Raw genomic sequence first — 17,233 nt, 5'->3', positions numbered from 1 at the left:
TGAAAATGCGTTTTTTCCAATGTTAAGATCCTATAATTACAAATTTAATTACATGTAAGTGGTCATTAGTGAAGGAACTGGACACTGATGTGGAATTAGATCCAGCAGCTGTCTGAGGAATGGAAGTATTTATAGTTCTCTAGAGAATCAGATTAGGATACAGGGGCTGGTGCTTCACCAAAGAAAAGCTGGTGAATCCGAATTCCCCTTTCCCATCCATTTTTTATGTAGTAAGAAGATTCTGTGGCCATGTGGTGTGGGATGCCAGCCAGTCATGTGAACATGTATAGATGGAAGGGTCCAGAACTAGCCTCAGGAAGGGGAGCAGGAAAAGAGAGTATGTGCAGGAGTAGGAGAAGAAAACCTAGCGAGGGCACCGTGGGAGCTGCCGTCCTCAACTTCAACTGAGGAAGCCAAATGCTGAGTCCTGTAAGATGTGGGGTCAGCACAGGCCATAAAGAGACATAACACTCCCCTTTCCCCACCTCCTCTCTGTAGCACATAGTTTAGAACTACCCTTAACTTCTTTGGGCACATAATTGCTGGAGGTCTGGCTTCCCATCCCTCCCCTGCATTTATTTCCATCGCCCCAAATTCACCAGGGACTTCTTCTTCTCTTCCCTGCTCATTCACTCTTCGTGAATAATACCTTACTTACTAACTCAGGTCCAGGTAGTAAAAGTGTTTCTTTTCTCACATGTAAGATAGGGAGTATCTGCTAAGTGGTGGTTTTTGTGTTTTTGTTTTTGTTTTTTCCCAATGCCCTATCTAGTCCTAATAGCCCTATATATTCCTATACGTTGCTGTTTATACATTGTGATTTGATGATCCAAGCATTGGTACCTGTTAGAAAACCTGGTTTCTGTTATTCTTGGTTCAACTACTACTATGCATCCACTTAAGATAAGGGTCGTGAACTAGAAATAAAATAGGGACCAGCAAGAAACATAGGTGAGTAAAGTCGGGCTGCAGCAAACTAGAAAATCTGTGCCCTGGCCAGAGGGGACAGCTGCTCAGCACTAGCGTGTTGATGCCTGGAGTTTGCAGAGACGTTATTGCCTGGTCATCAAATGCATGAGTGGATGGACAGTTAAACGTCCCTTTTCTCTCTAGTATCCTTGATAGGCCTTCTGTGTGTGTGATGATAAATGTTGGAACAGTGATATTCTCACCTGTTATTTGAATACCACTCCTTGTAAAAAGTCAGATTCTTATCCCACGCATCACACAGCCCATAGCAAAAACTTAACACAATCCCACTAAAGTAAGAAATAGTGTATTTTCTTAACAAATATTGAGAAGCAACTACTTTGCCTTTCCCTTTTTTTTTTTTTTTTTTTGGAATAGTAATAGGTATTTCTGTAACTCTCATGGTAAATGTCAATATGAAACAGTCGGCAGGGGAAAAAAGAGGAAGGGGCCATGTTTAGGGGATGGAAAAAAACTATTTTACAATCTTTCAACCTACCTCAGCACATTCCATAGAGACACCGTCACACGTGATCACACACTAGAACTTATCCAAACCTCAGTTGTTCTCACATTCTTTCTTCACGACAAATCCTTAGAAAAATGAAATGTGTTTACAGCTACCCTTGGGTAATTACAACCCACATTTTATGTTCCTTCCCCTTTGAAATTCTCATGGAACAGACAAAGATATGGTATAAAAATATGGTTGATTATTCATTATAAAGAAAGTCTTTGAATAATGCATCAAAGGTCCATTAAAATAAATGGGAAGAATATATTTTAACAGCCCTTTCAGAAACTAGTTGGGGATATTGAGTAACAAATGGCACAGCAGGGCCCGTGGTTCTCACAGTCACGCTGGTTGTGGACAGACAATGAGTAAAGGCATGTCTGAAACCCCTACGCCTACGGGACACTCCTTCTCACTGTGTTTCTTAAGGAAACCACACAATTGTCTTGAAATTATAAGTAACTGCAGGAGGTATCTGCCCTTTAAAATTATATTGCCTTTATTAGGCAGGATCTAATAAATCCAACCTTAAGGTTCAGGGGGAACCTTCCAGGGAAAAGCCCCTGGATTCCAAACCCAGAGGTCCAGCCTGTCGTCTCTTGCTTTGTGACTGTACCAATTATCTGTTGCCACAGTGCTGATGCGTCATCAAAAACCAGCCACATCAGTGGCAGACAACGGTAAGCTCTGAGTTCTGCTTAGAAGCCCGTATAGGGCGGATGAGCCATTCTGCTGATCAGAGCTGGGCTCACGTGGGCTTGCTCATGTGCCTGAGGTCAGCTACAGGATGGTGAGGTCCCGGTGCTGCTCTTGGTTAAGCTCTGTCATGTGTCCCCAGCTTCAGTTGGGACAACTGCTGATTGAGCTCTGTGCTATGGAGTCACTCATCTGCCAGCAGGCTAGCCTACGGAGTGGCAGGATTGCCTGACAGGAGACTTGGAACTGGAACAAAGGCACTTCTGCATTCTGTCGGCCAAGACAAGTGAGGGGTCCCGGACGCCCAGGGGTAGGGAAATAGACTCCACATCTTGATGGAAGAAGCTGCAAAGTCCTATTACAGAGGGGGCAGATACCAGGAGGGGAAGAATGGGGACTATTTTTAGAATCAGGCTGTCACTGCTCTGGCCCAATTCACTTGACTTCTCTGGGTAACCATTACCTTGCCTGTAATCTACAGGTGGTTGTTCAGCCCAAGGAGAGAATGTAAGTGAACATACTTTTAAACTCAAATTCAGTGCACTGTTTCAAGTGAAGTTAACTACGGGGTAAGGCAGGGGGTAAAACCAAAGAATTTTAAACATTTATATGAAGATGCTGGTGGTCCAAGCTGGTACTGGGAGATTTCCATTTCTAAAATCAGAAAACACCAGAGTTCTGGAGTTCAGAGCTGGCCTCACAGCAGTCCAATTACAGTGACCACACCAAGGCCAAGCACAGAGGCCGAGTCACGGTGGCTCCTGCACCACCAGAAGTCACAGCAACCCTTGGGACCATCACATTGTTTGCCTTAGGAAATCAACTGGTCCTGTCCTTGTATTTTGTAAAGTCTTTTCTTTCTACCACATCACATTACCACTTGGCTAAGTTTTTGAGATATCCTCTTGATAGTTAAGAACTTTTCATCCCTGCCATCCTCTCAGTTCTGCGCATGTTTTAGTCATACTCCTGATTAACAGTAGTTGGAGGTCAGCACAAAGCGTTTCTAACAATCTTCCGCAGCGTAAATGCCAAGCAGATGTGGGTGCTGAACAAACAGCCTCTCGACTCTTGCCTTCCCACTTCTGGCCAACAGGCACTGTCACTCAGAAAGCCACTTCCGTTCACACTGGGATGTCCGGAAGGCAGTCTTTATCTCTTCATTTTTCTGAGCAGTCTCCATCCAGAACACCCTTTTTCTAGACCCTCGGGACTTCCTGTCAGTATCTCCGGGCAGCAGTGTGGTTTTTTTTTTCTTTTTTTTTTAAGTATGGGGTTTCTTTTCTTCTTCTTTTTTTTTTAACTTTTATTTATTTTAAGTGTGTTTTTCCAGGACCCATCAGCTCCAAGTCAAGTAGTTGTTTCAGTCCAGCAGTGTGGGTTTTCATTGCTGCCTAAGGAGAAGAGGTTTCTGGGAGAACCAGAACTAAAATCCACGGGCATGACAGATAAATGTCAAGCAGCCTTTTGGAGGCAACTCTCTGCTAAATGCCATTTGAAACACCAAGTAACCTTGACTTGGAGACTTTAAATTATATTGCTAATTAACATGATGAGGAATCATGTTGTGTTTTCACCTCAGACTGCGCTTGAGAGATCCAAACACATTAGACCCCCGGCAGCCTGGATTTCCAGACTGTGTATGCACTGCGGTGTGAGTGACAGAGGCCAGAGACTTCCAGCTTGCAGGAGTAAGCCTCAGGACAGCCAGGCTGCTGCAGGGCAGGAAGGGGCCTGAACAGGCGTTCTTTAACTTCACCCTGTGTCACAGAGGCCTCGGGCAGCACCCGGTGGCCCTGTTCACCCCACAGCCAGGCCGCTGTTTGAGATCTGTGGTTGTGTCTCCCCAAAGCTACCTTCATCTTAAAACCCGCTTAAAGGCTTAAGGCGAACAAATCCTTTTTGAAACCTGAGTCTGTTTTAAGATGTCTTTACAAAAATCCCCTCTGAACCTTTAGCTGTTATGTCATATAATGTCCTTTTCCTAAGAGTAACATTCTTGGTGATTACCGCTATAAGGAATTGTAAGTCTCACCCTGTACGAAGCTCTGTTCCGTTTCCCACGGTGATAATGTGGTACTAAGGCGATTTTCTGAATTTCTACCTGAGGTGTTTTTTTCATCTCACTCTGACTACTAAATCCTCCCACACACCCTTTTTCCCTTTGCCTTTCCTGAATTAGAAACGCTCTGCGGGATGGTTGATTTAGGTCTGAGCTGAGCCTGGACACAAAGTCGGCTTTGGGGCAGAACAACAAAACGTACGACTAAACTTTGTTCAGAATATATTATCTTTGGACGTTTTAAACCTTATTTTGTATTGGTATCATGGGTTATTTTATATTTTTACATCTGCGTATCCATTGGCCAGATACTTCTTTTCAATAAATAGAAAATGCTACATAATCTTAGATTCAAATTAGGTTTCATTTAAAATATCTTTTTATTTTAAAATATGCCTTTAAGATATGTCTGTTTTTTAATTTGTAGTTTTATTTCCCATTATCTTCCAACCCAGAGATCTTGAGTTTTATTAATATTGGGTTGATGTTGGGTGTTTTTGTTGTTGTTGTTACTGTTTTTTAACAACTACAGATAATAAATTTTAAAACTTAATTTGTGTGGGATCAAAGGGCAACCTGAACTTACTAGATTTTTCCAGGAGAACAATTCCAGTGAAAGAAAGTTAAAAGGAGACAAATTCCAGCTCAATAAAAGTCCAAGCTGTCTAACTGTTAAAGACAGCTCCAGGACGCTTTCTCAGAAACCTGAGTGTGCCTCAGGGAATTGTTGTGACCAGGTGAGCTATTCAAGTATGTGACTTTAGAGGTCCCTTTATACAAATCCTGTGTCCCTTTGTCTAGGCTTTCAGGAAGTAGAGAAAGGAGGGTAATGAACCTGTACAGAACACCTGCTCTATGCCCAGCTCTGAGCTAACCCTTTTCATCCTTGTACAAAACACTGAATTATTCGCCCCATTTTACAGATGAGGAAACTGAGGGTCATAGAGTAATATGCCTAGGCAAAGAAGTGAGTCCGACGGACTCCAAGCACCCTGAGCTGATCGCAGCAGAACCTGTTGCCTTCTGCACCCAGCCCTGGGCCCTGCTCTCATGCCTGCACAGGATGACCAGAAAGGAACAGAAATGGGCCTACTGAGGGAAAGGCTGCCTTTTCTTACTGGGCAAATAAGCTGGGACTTTCAGTAATTCTAGAAGTGAGCAACAGGTGGCAGTACATACACATAACAAAGATGGTGCCTGTGTTGAATCAGTAGATTTTCTGCGTTCTGTGTCATTTTCAAAGAAGCATTGTGTATGTGTCATCTGAGCAATTTGTACAGAGCATCCCTAGCTATGCAAATAAAAAAACTCAACTATAAATGTCAACTATCAGAGGAGCTCTTTGCATTCTCCCTGTGACAGTACTAAGGCGTGAGCAAGTCAGCGTCTGCTGTCCTAAACCTGACTGAGGAGTATAAGCTTCCTCATGATCCATGCTGCTGAGAAGCCTCCTTTTGCCTTTTCTTTCTCTCCTCTTACCGGCGCTACTAGGGGTGCTTAAGAAAATTACTTCTTTAAAAACTCTCCGTCACCAAACATTCATGAAATGTGTTCAACTTCAAAAGAAGGTTAGGACAAAGAATTGGAGCCGCCATCTGGCCTAGGGTGTAACAAGTACACAGCCAGGTGACCCTTGGCGACACACTTCCAGCAACGTGACTCTTGAAGCCTTAGGATTTGCCACAAACATGATGAGCTCCCAAGAAATCTCCACCTCTGAGGCTCTGTGTGCCTGAGGCAGCCTGTTGAACCTCGCTGTATTCGAAGGTTGTGCCTTTCCGACGGGGTTTGGGGTTTCCCTAAGTTTCTCTAGGGTGGACCTGTGGCGTGTGTTTTTTCCTTAATGACATAAATGAGCTCCCTCGGTTGGCTTTTGGCAACTGCCTTCAATAAAATTTTCCTTCAGATGACCCTATTCTGTCTATTGGTGGCGGGAGTGGGGGGACGGGGAGAAAGAGTCTAAAGAGAGCTGTGACCCCGGGATGCTGGCTCTAGCATTGTCGCTGTGGGAGAGGATACTAGATGACACCATGCAGCGTTATTTGGCCGAGGACCCCATTCATCATCATCGACAGGAATGTAAACCCAATGACTCGACACATTTTTATTGGGCACCAACTGTATATTTGGTATTGTGCTGGGTGCTGTAATCTGTAGCCTTAAATTATTTTTCACTTCATGTGAAATTAGTGTGGAAAAAACTAATACAGTATTAGTAAAATATATTATTTTATCATTTACCAAGTTATCATTATTTTTCTCTGGTGGAAGTTATCATTTAGGAGTTAAGAGTAGCGTTGGTCATTCACTTCTCCATGTGAAGAACCCATCCACCTACTTTTGATTAGCAGTATTGGGTGCAGCACATAACCAGTACCTGAGTGGAATCAGTGACCTGTTTGCTTCTGCCCAGCCTGCAGAGCGGGATGAACCTGCAGATATGCTTTGTCAATGACAGCGGCAGTGACAAAGACAGCGATGCCGACGACAGCAAGACCGAAACCAGCCTGGACACCCCCTTGTCGCCCATGGTGAGTCCCAAAACTGCCACTGAAGCCCCGTGTGCGTGCTTTCCTGCTCATGCAGCTTCTTTTCTGTTGCTTGGTGAGCAAATATTGCAGCGGTTTGAAAAGAGAAAAGTCTCTGCATTTTTTAACATGGCATGCCCCTAAAATTTGGCAGTGACTGAAACATCAAAATCGTGATACAACAAGGATACATAAACTCTCTTCAAGTTAGCAACTACTTTTATATTAAACCACAAGAGAAATCACCTGTGCCCTAAAGAGTTCTGAAGGAAAATATGCTAAATACCAATCCTTCCCCACTGGGTGTAGAAATATGAACACAGAATAGCAGTAGGACACATTTTAAAAGGCCGGGGGTGGGGGACAGGGCAGGTGGGAAGGCTAGTGCCTAGAGGTGTTGCTCAGAGAAACCAGCAAGACAATGTGTTGCATTCCTTACTCATTCCTTACACACGTATTCTAAAAGGTGGCTTACTGATCATGGGTGCTTGTTTCCAAAATTCTTTCCGCTCTGTGTGGTCTATCTATCAGCTTTCTCCCTAACCATTCATGTTTTCTTACCAAGGAAACTGTGTTGGTCATTGGATACCAGAGATCCTATCCACTCTAAAAAGCAACACAACACCTTAACTCTGAGTTAAATATTCTACTTTGTCTGGTCACTTCAGCAAAGTTTTGAGACTAAAAATGAAAAAAAAATAGTCTCCAGTTTGTCATAAATATATTCTCCCTATTATTGTGCTATTCTTCATACTACAATCAGAGTCTATTATTGACACTGAGGAAATAGGCTCCCTTTATTAATGTGACTTGAGATTGGTACAGAGACAAGCTGAGTTGATGGAGGGAACTCTCGAAGAGGGCTCAGGGAATGCGATAGCCCGTCTCCCAAGATGGCATGGAAAGCTCAAGGCTCCTCTTTTTCCCTTCGCAGAGCAAACAGAGTTCTTCCTATTCTGACAGAGACACTACTGAAGAGGAATCTGAATCCATAGATGATATGGATTTCCTCACAAGGCAAAAGAAATTACAAGCCGAAGCCAAAATGGCCCTCGCCATGGCCAAACCAATGGCCAAAATGCAAGTAGAAGTGGAAAAACAGAACAGGAAAAAGTCTCCCGTCGCTGATCTCGTAAGCAGCAAATGCTGAAATGGAAGCGAGTGTTTGGTGGCTGCAAAAGGTTGACGCTGTCCTAAGTCCTTTACCAGAATTATGCAAACTTGGGTTTCTCCAAGGCAGTTTATAAAAAGTACTGTCATTGAGAAATATTTAAATTTGTTTCTTTTTCCTTTCTGTTGTATCACTGTAAGATACATAAGCGACAGATTTCACAAAAGTAAACTTTGCTCTTGATTCATGTCTACTATGTTTCTTACAGGCAATATTAGCTGTCATGGGAATATTTAAAGTCCTTTAAAGCAACCTCAGTTTAAGAACCTATTGGTTGTATCAGACTCACTATTACTATAGTCCTGTTTCAACAAAGACAGTATAGCATAGTGGATAAGAACCCTGCACTTTGGATTTTAAGTCTAGCTCTGCCACTGACCTGCTGTGGGGCTCTGAGCAAGTTACATAAGTCTCAGTTTTCTCATCTATGAAATGGGAATAATAAGAATACCTATGTCAGAGCACAATAGTGAGAATTCAGTGAACAGAGTATTCAAAGCACACAGCACAATGAATGCTTGTAACATGGTATACATTAATAAATAGCTGATACTCATTTTATCCAGATCATTAATATTACTTGAGTTCCCCAGTAATTCATTTGTGGAAATAATAATTGACTCACGGTTGTCACAGCATGTGTTAAGAACCAGTCCAAAAGCTTTTGACTTGAGAAGTGTAGTATCTGAGGCCAGTGGTGTTTTAGACAATGTGGTGTGTAATGCCTCTCATTGGGAAAGTCAGACTGGGAAAGCTTTTAAGCCCAGATTTGAATTGAAGTGGGTGAGTGAGGGTGGGTCTTTTAGGAATAAAAAACTGGGTCTTATGTTCAGTGTACTTGCTGCTCTCTTCTTACCTCCATTTCTTCTCCTCTGTACCTTCAGCTGCCACACATGCCTCATATAAGTGAATGCTTGATGAAAAGAAGTTTAAAGCCCACAGACCTGAGAGACATGACTATTGGGCAGCTACAAGTGATAGTCAACGACCTCCATTCCCAGATAGAAAGTAAGTGTGAGATGTGCTTGAAAATGGGATATTAAATATAAAATATAATGGGATAGTACCACTTCCTGTGATTCAGTTTCTTTGTACACATTTTATTGGGTTCCTCCTGTGTGCTTGCAAGGAAAGGAAGAGAATCTCAAGGTTCCCTGTCTCTCTTTATTTTTTTTTTTATTACTTTGAAATATTCAGAACTTTTAAGAGTTGTTCAAGGTGTACAGAGGTTATAGGTCCTTTTTATTCATCTTAAATCACCAGCTCCTAGCAAGTACCTAGCATGTATTTGCCTTGCGACATCTGTTTCTAGTACAATTTAGTAGTTACAAGTCATTCGTTATACAATTATACCCTCAACTTTACTTGTATATACATTCAATTTTAGGTCATCAAATCAAAGTCGACTTATCTTGTGGTACACCAGGTAGTGAAAATATATGTGGTCAATATGGGAAAATTACAGAATGACAAAATGTGGGCCTCTTCCCCCAGAATAACTGAAGTGTGCAGAGTGGTGGTGAGTTAGTGGCGATCATGTGAGCTGATTGGCTGAATGACAGAGAGAACATGCTGACGTGGGCAGCGTGGTTAGGCCAGATGGACCCTCAAGGCCTCTGCCATGTATGATTTGATACAATCTTATGGACTTACAGGTGATACCACCTCAGACACATGCAAACCAAATGCACTCAAACAAACCAACTATTTAGTTGGTGTCTAGAATTTGCTTTAAAATAATCCAGTAGGGGAAGGGGAGATGGATGAATCGTTTGGCCACGAGTTGATCATTGTTGAAGGTAGTTGGATGCACGGGGCATGGGGGCTCTCAAACTGTTCTCTTTGGTTTTGTATCGGTTTGAAATTTTCCATAATAAAAAGTTAAAAATGTCATGCACTGTGCAGGCATTCTACTGGGTACTAGTATAAAAAGCTAGCCGAAGGACACATCGGAAAAAAATAAACTTGGACATATTCAGGGTTGAGTTGATACAGTCAGTATTGTTTTAAAACAAAGAGACAGAGTTTAACATTTTAATTAAGAAACGATAGCGTCACAGGATTTTTGTCTTAATTCTCCTACGTTGTAATTTTAGTTGAGAATAAATTCCTAGGAGTGTTATTCTTTCAAGTGATATTTTACCACTGAAACACCTTTCTTGACTTTTAAAAACTAAAACTGGTATCTCGTCCTTTTCAGGAGTAGATGAAGTTTTTTAGACCTCTTTGTGTGATTCTTTTTTTCTTCTCTCTTTTTAACATTGGAAACTAGTCTGAACTAAAGGCAGGCAGATGCATCATTTGAAGTCAGGCTCTCGAAAAGCATTTCCAAGGAGGACCTTGCAGAATACCCACTTCCTTCATGGGTCCAGACGTAGAAGCTTTCATTCTTAGCTAAACTGAGGGGTAAAAAGCAAGAGAGAGCCGCTTGCTTGTTCACAGTTTTCAGGAGGATTAAAAATGTTTCCATCTATTTTATTCCCAGTATAGATCCTAAGGATATTTGTCTTGGCACCCATTGCCCAGAGATTGCAGGGGTTGTGATCAGATCTTACACACCTGGCTTTCCAGTATGTTTAGCGAATACTTTTTCCTAGAATAACCTGCACGTGACACTGCTCCTTCCCTAGACTGCACCCCTGAGGCACCATGCTCTCCAGCGGGGCAAACCAGGGGCCGTTAACCCTGACCTTAAGATAGCAGTTCTCAGGCTAACAGTCTCTTACACTGTCAGCGTGGCGGGAGCAGCCTGAAGACGAGCTGTGGGAAGCCGTGGGAAACCTAACGATCCCCAGACTTTTTTGCTCACGTTTCTTCGGAACAAAACCCCACTTTTTCTAACAGGCTATTTTCCTAATAGTTAACAATTTCTTTTCCCACTTAGATGTGAATGTATTTAGAAATGCTTTGTACTCCTTTTCTTCCAACACTCCTGTAATGGCACAAACGAGTCATGTTCTCAAATTGACGGCTTCTCCTGAGCTTCTGAGAAGCTAGTATGAGAATTCTAAATTTTAACAAAAATAGCTTTTCCGATTATGTTTAACTATGTATATATATATGTAGGTGTCTGTGGTAATGTATAATGGTCCATAGTTACTCCTTCTGACTTGGATGCAGTCTTATCTATTTTTAAACACTCTCTTCACCCCAGGCTTGAATGAAGAGCTGGTCCAGCTGCTCCTTATCCGAGATGAGCTGCATACGGAACAGGACGCCATGCTAGTGGACATCGAAGACTTGACCAGGTCAGTGATGCTTTGCCCTTTCCAAAGAAAGAAAGAAGCCTGGGATGGTCTGAAGTTTAAGAATTCGGGCATGGGCAAGCTCTAGAGAACTTCCATGAGTAACTCACCTAATCTCTGCTGGTGTCAGCTGTTTAAGTGGACGGGAAGCAGCCCAAACTGCTTTCTAAATGCATTGCTTTTCCACAGCCAGCCTCTCCTTGTGATGGAGTGTCAGGGCATTAGCATGTCTTACAGCCCACCCAGCCAGGTCAGTAGTCCTAGCCACTTACAAGGCCGTGATCCTGAAGGACGGGCCCCCAGGGTGTTGGCCCCAAGCCATTCCACGCTGACGTGTTTGCTGCACAGGAGCAGTCCCGTGGTAACTGCCACAAAATGGCACTTGCTGTTATGTGACCTGACTCTGATCGCATCTGCCAGGCCCAGAAGGCAGGACACTGGCATCTTTCCATAGCATCAGTGCCACCAGATTGTTCTCACCAGGCGGACACTCCAGGACTTGAGTTTCTAGCTGGGCCTGGTTCCAAGTGCCTCTCTGTAAAGAGGTAAAGAATGTTTCCTTCCCGAGGGGATAAGAAAACTAGGCTAATGCTGGTCAGAACGATGCATTTCTTAGTAGTTCTCCCTGTTGCAAAGCCTGTCACCGTAAGCCTATAAAGACATGCACTACTGTAAGCATTCCTATTATCTCATATTTACTGTGACACCTTTTCTGAGACAATTCATGCGAAGCCTTTAAACCAGGAGGCAACAGTTATTATTAATCCTAGAAATGGTATTCAGAGGGTAGAAGGCTCCCCAAGGAAAGAAAGAACCCTGCATGTTACAATAACATAAGGAATTAAGCACATGACCCAGAACCATCTAAGGAAGCTTAAAAACATGTAGTGAAAATGCTCCCAGGACCTCTTGTCAGTGTAAAATACTTTTCTAACTGCAATGTTATAAAGATAGTTTTGGTAGCAGAATAAATGCCACAGAAACTGTGTTTAGGCTTTTTTTTTTTTAAAGGCCTATGAGCACCACTGTGTTTTGTATGCTTTGAATATTATATTGCCTCACCCCTAACAAAAAAAAAGAAAGACCAGAAGCCTTCTCATAAAATTCTTAGCATATTTGCCTGCATCTAAAATATCACAGTAACACTCAAATATTATTGCCATCGACAAATGCATTCATGCACTACACCAACCGCCATAAGACATATCCCTTTTTGTCAATCTAAAAAATGTGCATACAGGTATTGGGATTATGGGAAATCAGTAGTGGACTATACAATCAGGACCTACAGCTTCTGAAACGTATTTAAACTCAGGTAAATTTTGTGACTTTTCTGTGACAGCAGAGACCTTTTCTCGGCTCCTCAAAGCAGCACTGGCCTTCCTCATGGACTTTGAGAGGCTCCTCCCTTCTCTCAAAGGATTAAGCTATTACATACTTAGATTTGTAGTGTATTTTTTTAATGCTTTGCAGGTGGTGTGATCATGAGATACAGGGCAGGCAGACCCACGGGTTAATAGGAGAGGAGTCACTAATTTAAAAGTGTTGGAAGAACCCTTTAAATTGGAGCAGGTGGGGAGAAGTTGCTATGTCCATTCCTGGCTGCAAAAATACTACTTTGCTCCGGGGGGAAACTGAGGATACGTAAAGTTCCTCAAGGTAACAGTCCCAGAGTTTTGCAGCCAGCTGCTAGAGGGCTGAGAGCATGACTGGAGAAACTGCTAGAATCCTGTTCACCTCTTTCCTTTCCCTGTCTAGCTCCTACCATTCCAGAGGGCAGTTCAGATCAGTGGTTCTCAGATTTGGCTGCACAGTGGAACCACCCGGGGAGCTTTATAAACTGTTGATGCCTGGGTCTCACCCCCAAAGATTCTATTTAATTATTCTCTGGAGTGTCATGTGTATTAGGAGTTTTTAAAGCTCCCCAGATGATTTCAGTGTGCAGCCAAGGGAGGACCACTGGTTTGGGTGACACCTTTTTGGAGAAGTGCTCCCTGACTCCCCCCACCCCAAAACTCAGATAGGACCCTTTTCTTTTGTTCCTGGCAACATGGCATCCCTCCCATATGGAGTCCAGTCATATTGTGTTATATTTGTTGGTCTGCTGTCTGTCCCTTCCTGACAGTAAACCCCCGAGAGCAGAGACAACGCCATTTTCATTTATTGCTATGTCCCCAGAGCCTAAGACAGGGCCTTCCAGGTACATAGTAGGTCCTCAATAATGATTGTTGCTTAGTGGGCCTTGAGTGAAACAAGTCCTGATAAGGACTTTCATATAAATAGTTGATGTGAGAACCTTTTACTTTTTATGGACTGAAACTATTTTCCCTCCTTTCAAAATTTTACTGAAATTCTTGTACCTTGTTTCCCCGAAAATAAGACCTAGCTGGACAATCAGCTCTAATGCATCTTTTGGAGCAAAAACTACTATAAGACCCAGTCTTATTTTACTATAATACGAGACCGGGTCTTATACTATACTATACTATACTATACTATATTATACTGTACTGTACTATACTAAACTATACTATACTATACTATAACATAAGACCAGGTCTTATATTAATTTTTGCTCCAAAAGACGCATTAGAGCTGATTGTCCGGGTAGGTCTTATTTTTGGGGAAACACGGTATGTACATCTGAAAATAATACCCAATATTCAATGTTTTCCAAACCTTTTTCCTGTCTGTTCTTTCCTTCTCTCTCAGAAAAAAACCCATGCTGTATGTGTGCAGACACGTGCATGTGTACACACACACACGCACACACAGATACATATTTTAAAGCTGCCATAAGATTTATAACTTAATTAGCTACAGTGGAACCTTCACTCATTGGAGATCAAAATATTTCTTGAGTTGAATCTGTTAGTGAGTCCTATGAGCTACTTTATGAATATGACCAAGGTTCTTTTATACACATAAACAGAGACATAAGGGGGTCTGCTAAAGGGCATGTTTTGTTTTTTGGTTTTTTGGGGTTTTTTTAGGAATAGAGGGCTGATACCTTTTCCTTGAGTTCCTTTATTGTTAAATGAATATCGTCAATTAATTGTGGGCCGCTGACTGTGGCAATGACACTGCTGTTACTTCCCTATTTCTGAAAGTATTTGTGATTTGCCTTCCCTGTTCCAAAGAGAGGAGACATTCTGCACACAACCAATGAGTTAAACTTGACCTCATTGATGACCCAGATCAGAACAGCACCAAAAACTGCCCCGATCCTTTGAGTACAGCTGGAAACCACACCCTTAGATAGTTTTCTCCTCCCAAATTTATAATTTCCTAAAATCCTCCAAAACATTTGTCTTTTGCAAACTTCAGATCCCACCATTCCCTGAGAAGACATTTAATTAGTGCCTATTCAAGTGAGGTAAGCAGCTTGGCCATTTTTCCCACCAGCCAGGTGCTGGCTTGGCCACTTGGGGCTCACAGGCCACAGTAAGACTCGATGAATAAGGCTCATCCCACCCAACCCCCTACCTCACTACCGTGATCACGCCCTTAGGATTAATTGAAGGGGAAAAAGTATGCAAGCATGAAAAATCTTTACATCCACAAAGGGCTACCATTTGCCAGGAAGACATTAGCTTTTTTTTATTATTAAATTTATTGGGGTGACATTGGTTAATAAAATTATATAGGTTTCAAGTGTACAAGTCTGTAATACATCATCTGTATATTGCTTTGTGTGTTCATCACCCAGGGTTAAATCTCCTTCCATCACATGTTTGACACCCTTTAGCCTTTCTACCTCCCACATTAGCTTTTGTGAGAATGGAACTGGATTCAGATTTCTGTCAGGAGCATTGCTAACACTTAAATTTGCATCTGTGTGTGTGTGCACGCGCACGTTTAGATAAAGCAGTCACAACGTTACTTTCTGTCATACCACCTGGTCTTGATTAGCACTTCCTTTCTATGGGCTCTCTCTCCTTGTTTGCTATTTGTTCCTTTCTCATCTCTCTCCTTTGAAATATATACTCCATGAGAACAAAGACCTCGTTGTCTGCTCACCACCAAACCCCCAAACCAGGAGCAGTGCCTGCCACTTAGAAGGCACATAGTAAAGGCACACTTAGATGGCACATTTGTGGAATAAATGATCCCAGTGACATACCTCTTTTCATTTTTAAACACAGCACTTTTCTCAAAGGTGGTGACATCTACCAGTCTTAGGTTAATCCAGTGATTTATTAAATAAAAGGAATCATGCATAAAATATTAAAATTGAAGAGGACAAATCCATTTGAATGAAGAACTGTTTTCTTGGTTTTTTGGATTTCGCTGTGAGTAATTCGGAACCTCCATTTGGAGGATGTTTTAGCTGTTGATGGGAAAGCAGCTTGGATCTTTCTGCTTAGCACTAAACGATTGTATTATTAATTTGACAGACATGCCGAAAGTCAACAGAAGCACATGGCAGAGAAAATGCCTGCAAAGTGAAAAGAAGCCATCCAACCAGAGGACAAGCTAGACTTTTTTTTGCTTCTGTGGTTGTAAAAATGCTGTCGCGAAAGGTGGCGCACAAACAAACATCAGTGTTAGTCATTGGTAATGTCTGAAGCTTAACGTCCAGTGATTGGCCTTTGCTTCTTAATTTATTTTAATTTTTTTACTGTGCCACTAAATATCAGGCATTTTAATAAAATATTGTTACAAAAAATGTACAGTACTTACACCATCACAAATCATGGTTAACAAAAGAGGGTAGTTTCGACTTTGTTTTTATTCATTTAGAGATGTTAAGTTGGAGCAGTATTTTACCATTGACTCCTTTCATTCTTCACTGTAGTTTTAAAGATGAACTGTAAATGACGGTGCTATACAAGTCAGAAAATACATGCCTGCCTCGTAGTGAAATTGTAGATCTCCGTACTATGTATATTTTAATCAGTTTTCAACATTTTGTGAATGTTGACTACCTGAAGTTCATTTTTAGATGTGCTATTAACATTCTGTTGGATTCAGAGGGTTCCTTGAAAGTTTTATGTATAAATATGTAAAATAAAAATTAAAACTTTGTTTCATATGATCTGTCTTTTTGCTCACTAGCAAGCCCGACACTGGCTATATTTCTTCCTTTTTCACTCTTCCTCAATTAAATTCCCCACCAGGAAGCTTTTATCAGTGAAAAAACCAAGTGTTCCTGAGGATAAACAATGCAGCGAGTTGCCAGGAAGATGGGGAAGGGGTGTGTGTGTGTGTGTGTGTGTGTGTGTGTGTCATGCAGGGTGTCATGCTGGGTCTCAGCTCCCGCTCCCTGCACAAGAATATGGTGAGGCCAAAAAGGAACACCCATGGAGCCATGGATAGGGGGTCATACCACTATATTCTTGCTGGCAGCTGGATTGGAGATACAGGAAGCAGGAGCCACATGATCCGCAATCTGCTGTCCACTTCTCTGCCAACCACCCTCACTTGCTAGCTGCAATCCGCCTTGCTAACTGCAGTCTATGCTTGCTAGCTCAGCCACCGCAGTTATATCAGTGGCTAATGGCCAACTGGTGACAGCTGATGGCCAACTAGTCACAGCTAATGGCCATCTACTACCCGAGCCAGCACCTTTCCACGTGAGGCTGAGAGCCTGGAAACTGCTCTCTGGGGCTCTGTCCCCAGAGTGTGTGTGTGTACGTGTATGAGTGTATGAATGAGTGAAGGTGTGTGAGTGAATGTGTATGTGAATGAGGGTGTGTGTGTGTCTGTGTGTGTGTGTGTCTGTGTGTGGTGTGTAGGTGATCCAAAGAAGACAACACCCACAACATCAGAAATAGCACTTGTGTTGTTGTTCAGAGTTATCAACCTGGAATTTCAGCACTGTACCACTTCATAGCTGCTGGTCTTGTTAGCGCTTATTACTGCATCAAACTCCATTAACCAAATTTGCCACATGAACACATCATCCTTGCATTTATGCTTTTCTGAAGGCCAGTTGTTGCGTTTTTCTCATTTTAACCACTCCATTAACCACTCCATGAAGAAAAATGTCAAGTCTAAAGAATTGGCAAGTCTAAAGATTACAGGTTATTTCCCAATAAATAGAGA

General features: G+C 42.2%; 1 protein-coding gene across 4 annotated transcripts in view; it reads left to right on the top strand.

Annotated features, from left to right (window-relative positions):
* LOC308489126 (IQCJ-SCHIP1 readthrough transcript protein) overlaps positions 1-16,218 on the top strand; it is a 677,105-nt gene extending 660,887 nt beyond the window's left edge. For all 4 annotated transcript variants that reach the window (XM_081029800.1, XM_081029801.1, XM_081029802.1 and 1 more), the window contains 5 exons: positions 6,655-6,772; positions 7,704-7,901; positions 8,825-8,948; positions 11,095-11,188; positions 15,583-16,218. In XM_081029800.1, coding sequence (XP_080885926.1) covers positions 6,655-6,772; positions 7,704-7,901; positions 8,825-8,948; positions 11,095-11,188; positions 15,583-15,634 — 586 coding nt within the window. In that variant the 3' untranslated portion in view covers positions 15,635-16,218. The remainder of the gene's footprint in view (positions 1-6,654; positions 6,773-7,703; positions 7,902-8,824; positions 8,949-11,094; positions 11,189-15,582) is intronic.
* The last annotated feature ends 1,015 nt before the right edge of the window (positions 16,219-17,233 follow it).

Source organism: Rhinolophus hipposideros, assembly GCF_964194185.1.
Source record: "Rhinolophus hipposideros genome assembly, chromosome: 2".
NCBI lineage: Eukaryota > Metazoa > Chordata > Mammalia > Chiroptera > Rhinolophidae > Rhinolophus > Rhinolophus hipposideros.
The sequence above is the reverse complement of the archived record's forward strand: the minus strand, read 5'-3'. Positions and strand labels throughout refer to the sequence as shown.